At 36.2% G+C, this 4,735-nt stretch overlaps 1 protein-coding gene across 1 annotated transcript; it reads left to right on the forward strand.

Annotated features, from left to right (window-relative positions):
- The first annotated feature begins 897 nt into the window (after nt 1–897).
- Nucleotides 898–1,659, forward strand: LOC110944959. The gene has a single exon (XM_022186602.1). The coding sequence runs from the start codon at nt 898–900 to the stop codon at nt 1,657–1,659; it is 762 nt and encodes a 253-aa protein (XP_022042294.1).
- The last annotated feature ends 3,076 nt before the right edge of the window (nt 1,660–4,735 follow it).

Genomic DNA, 4,735 nt, shown 5'->3' on the forward strand with positions numbered 1-4,735 from the left:
TCATGTGCACATGTCGACAAGCTATTTCAAACGATATAACGAACTGTTCAAGCGAAATAATGATTTCACGCGAAATATCTTCAAACGAAATACGCACTTTCAAACGAAATACACACTTCACACGAAATAGGCAGCTTCAAACGAAATATTCACACGAAATAGGCAGCTTCAAACAAAATATTCACACGAAATATGGTATTTCGCACGAAATATGTGATCTTTTCAAACGAAATAGGGTATTTCGCACGAAATATGTGATCTTTTCAAACGAAATATGGTGTTTCAAACGAAATAAGGTACTTTCAAACGAAATAAGGCATTTTCAAGCGAAATAAGATGTCAAATTGGTGCGAAATTAAGCTGTTGACACGAAATTAGACAGAAAAAGTTAGATTTCTCCTAAACGGCTTTGAATTAGGATCTGAAACTTTGTAGGGTTGTAGATCAGGTGTTTTCGCACAACATATTAAAAAGTCATGTAAGTTGGTCCGTGAAAACCCGTTCAACTTTGAAAAATTCAGAAAAAAACATGAAAGAAGTGTAGAAGATGAAGAAATCGATGAAATCTGATGCAATTCGGATCTGAATCTGTGCGTTTGATCAGTGCAATTGAGCTCCTGCTCTGATACCACTTGTAGGACCAGTTTTGACTCCGAAACGATTGCGAAACGAACGTGTGACTTGCGGAATCCGTACACGAACGCGACCTAACACACACGATCTTCGTGCTGCTGGTCTTGGAGAAAGCTGCTTCAGCTTCGGCCGATTATTAGGAAGTTTATATGGACCGAGATTGGTAATGGGGTGAATACTTCTGCTTGGTTTGATTCGTGGTGTGAGTTAGGGCCTTTGAATGCTTTCATTTCGCCTAGAGTCATTGCTAACGCGGGGTTTGATATGGGTTCTAAAGTGTCGGATATTTATTCTTCTAATTCATGGAATTGGCCGAATGATTGGAGGGTTTCTTATCCGGCTCTTAATCAGCTTGATCAGCTGATTTTGGTGCCGAATAAACCGGATAAGCTTATGTGGCGGCATGGTGACAACTTGTTTGATTTTTCTTCATCGCGTGCTTGGGATTCGGTTCGTTATCAGGCTGGGGAGGTCGATTGGAGCCGTATTGTTTGGTTCCCTCAATGCATCCCCCGTCATGCGTTTTTAATGTGGCTTATCATGAGGCGGAAGTTGTTAACTCAGGATAAAATCTTGTCATGGGATTTTTCGCGTAGGAAGAATATGAATATGATGTGCTGTTTGCTTTGTTATGCCAACCACGACTCGCATAATCACCTTTTCTTTGAATGCAAATACTCTACTGAAGTGTGGCATAAAGTTAGGCAGAAAGTTGGTATGGTTGCGGTTCAACCTAAATGGAACGACATTTCTAACTGGTTGATTGAGCATTCCAAACCAAATACGGTTGCTGGGTTCGTTGCTAGATTGGTTGTGGCGGCTTCTGCTTACTTTATTTGGCATGAGCGTAATTCGAGGTTATTCAAGAACCAATTGCGGCCTCCGGAGACTTTAAGTGAAATTGTTCTTCAACAGGTACGGTACAAGTTGATGGGAGCGAAGCTGAAGAATTGTGTCAATGTCCAAAGGCTTCTTGAGGAATGGGGTATTGATGGCTCAGGTTTATTGGAGATGGCAGCTGATTAAGGGTTTGTATTTGTTTGATCTAGTTGTTTAGGCTAGTGGTCGTTTTGTTTGGTTTTGTTTTGGTTTACTTGATTGGTTTGGCTGTACTTTCATAGGGCATGTCCTATGTTTGAACTAGTGTAGGTTTTCTACACTACTTGTACTTATTTGGTTGTGAATTTATAAAATCACCGGGGTAACCCTTTACCCAAAAAAACGTGATTCTATATAAGATTTGATAAAGTACAGCACCTCGAATCACTTTCTCTCTCTAGACTCTCTCTCTAGATCTAGAGCTCTCCAAATCACCAAATGAAGCAAAAGTCTTTAATCTAAAGCCTAAAGCTCCTATTTATAGGCCAAGGAACTTTAATGAGATTTCTCATTATTACAGGATTGCCACCTTGCCTTTTGACTAGATATTACAATATAACGACTCATTTTGAACTGTTTCTCGCTACGGCTCGGATTGACGAAGGCAATAGACAAATGCACTAACACAACATGAATTCTTTTATAAAAATAAATATGGTTATATATTTATTTCCAAACACAACAACTCGACGATTCTTTTATAAAATAAATATAACTTTTATATTTATTTCGAACGCCTAAATGGCATATACACATATTTCGATAAATATCATAAGAGACGTAATATATAATGCGAGATTTTTATATATTATTTTCATATAGGTATTCTTTACTGACATATACGACTTCTCGGGACGACAAAGCGATTCTATCAATATATTTATATATTTTTATATAAATATTTTTATATACTATATCTCTCAAGAACTAAGTATTTCCAACACTTAGTAACTATTAACGACATTAATCGAGACTTAACACGTATAACTTATGTGACAACCCTCACAATTACAGGTACTGTACAATTAATTAATTCTAATTATGTGCTTAATGACTGTGCTTGATAACAACTGACCCTTTAAACTGCTTACTGATTTATGTTACAAACATACATGTGCATCAATTTACATATAGTCACTCCATTTATTTCATACAGACTCTTAGTGACCAACCTGATGCACAAGGCACAGTTAGCACAGTGAGCGGATAACTCAGACACATGCTGACAATGCCAGCACATAGACAGACACTATATTGAGGCCAGTATGAGCCAGGGATAGAGTACTACACCAGTATGGAGTGTAGGGAAGTGAGGACTATAAGACTGTGTCACTAGGTGATAGTTTGAGTGCCGGAAAGTGCCTAAAACTCATTTTAAGTACAGAATTCTGCATTGTCAGTAACAATTCAGCTCTAACACACTCGTGTTATACAGAGAATTGACTAAATGGTCCTGAACGCTTTCCTAAGTGTTGGAATTAAAATTCGTTACAAAAAGATGCATAAAAGACACTATGCGGTGCAATTAAACGCTTTAACGGAACGATACGTAACCGAACAACCAGACATTACCCGGGACACCAAAATATTGTCAGAAATATTATTTTATCATTCTTAATTATTTACGGTCACAAAAATCCCCACACACTATATAAACATGACATACACCCACTATACTAGAAAATACCCTTAACCTTCTAATTACTTACCTACTAATTACCAAAATTTTACAAATTACCCCCCCCCCAACTGAATTTCCAGCCAAATGATTACCAAAATATTTTGTTTAGATTTAGTTTATATTCTCTTGATCATTGATTGGCCAAAAATTAACTAATGATGACTATAGGGTTAGGGTGGCTCATGGTTCCAAGATATTCTTATCATTACATTAAGATCACACTCCACCCTCACACCTCTCTCTCTCATTTTCGGCTGCCCATAACCAATTTCACCATCACCACCACTTAATCATCTTCATCTTCATCATACTCAAGTCCATTCAAGCCTTCAAGAAGATTCAAGGAAGTTACAAGTTGAGAAGCATTAAGGAAGCTTTGTTCTAATCTTATCACCATCTTTTCTCATCCTCATCTTCACTAGATTTCTACCCTAGCCTTGTGCTAGTAGTAAGTCTCTACACCTTGTTCCATCTTATTCTTAGTTAAAATGTGATGTAGGACGTTATTTGTTCAAATCACAAGAAATAGAACACTAAAAAGATGAACATGGAATCTTACATGAAAACCCTACATAAAAAGTTTGTATGAAGTTGAAATTTGGTTGGTTTAGGGTTGGTTAAGTATGCATGATGTTTGATCATTGATTTCTCGGAAAACCCGTTGTTAGAACAATCGTTGACGCGTTTTTAGTAACTTTTACATTGTAAACAACATGCTGATTGGTATTTCCAGCCAACTTCAACAGGCTGTAACTGGACCGTTTTAAATCGAAAAACTGATTTTCTGAAGCCTAAAATATGCATTTTGGAAAACCGAACAAATGGCACTGGAATAGTAATTTTTCGAGGTCATTTACTATTTTTAAAAGACTGTTTTTGGACAGCAACTTAAGCTGTGATTTTACTGCAGAAAAATTGTGTTGTATTCGGAGTCATAACTTGAAACCTGAGTAGAATCAACTCATGGAACTTTTACAGTGGATGGTCACCATTGTCAGGACGATCCTCCAACTGGAATTTCGTTAATCGGACTTACGGTTAATTTTTAGTGAATTATTCCGTAAACTGCAATCAGAAAGTAACAAATCTGATTGCAGTTGGGTAAATAAAATTCTATAAAATATTGATAGCAAACTGGACCCTGATATTTTTACACAATAAAATTTGGATCGTGTGAGTCATTCCGTAAAAATTTTGGAATTTTTGGAAAAGGATAACTATTTTATAAAAATCCTTGAAAACAGTCCGGTTTCAAGTAATAAAGCTGAAATAAAGTATGTAACGTTTTGTATGTCTATATGTCGGTTTGGTTATTGAAAATGAACTAATGGATATATGTAAAAGAAAATGATATGCTATTTAAGCATGGACACCTCTATTTAAAAAGGAGGCTCTAGCGAAATTTTCCAAGAATCCGAACACTTAGTAAAATATTCGAGAAAAATAGATACGAAATAGTTGTCTAACTATTTTTCTAAGAACGCTAATTAAGTTAAAATAATTATTATTATTTTAACAAAATACCAAAGTGACATAACTCAA

This window comes from Helianthus annuus, chromosome 6 (genome assembly GCF_002127325.2).
Source record: "Helianthus annuus cultivar XRQ/B chromosome 6, HanXRQr2.0-SUNRISE, whole genome shotgun sequence".
Lineage (NCBI taxonomy): Eukaryota > Viridiplantae > Streptophyta > Magnoliopsida > Asterales > Asteraceae > Helianthus > Helianthus annuus.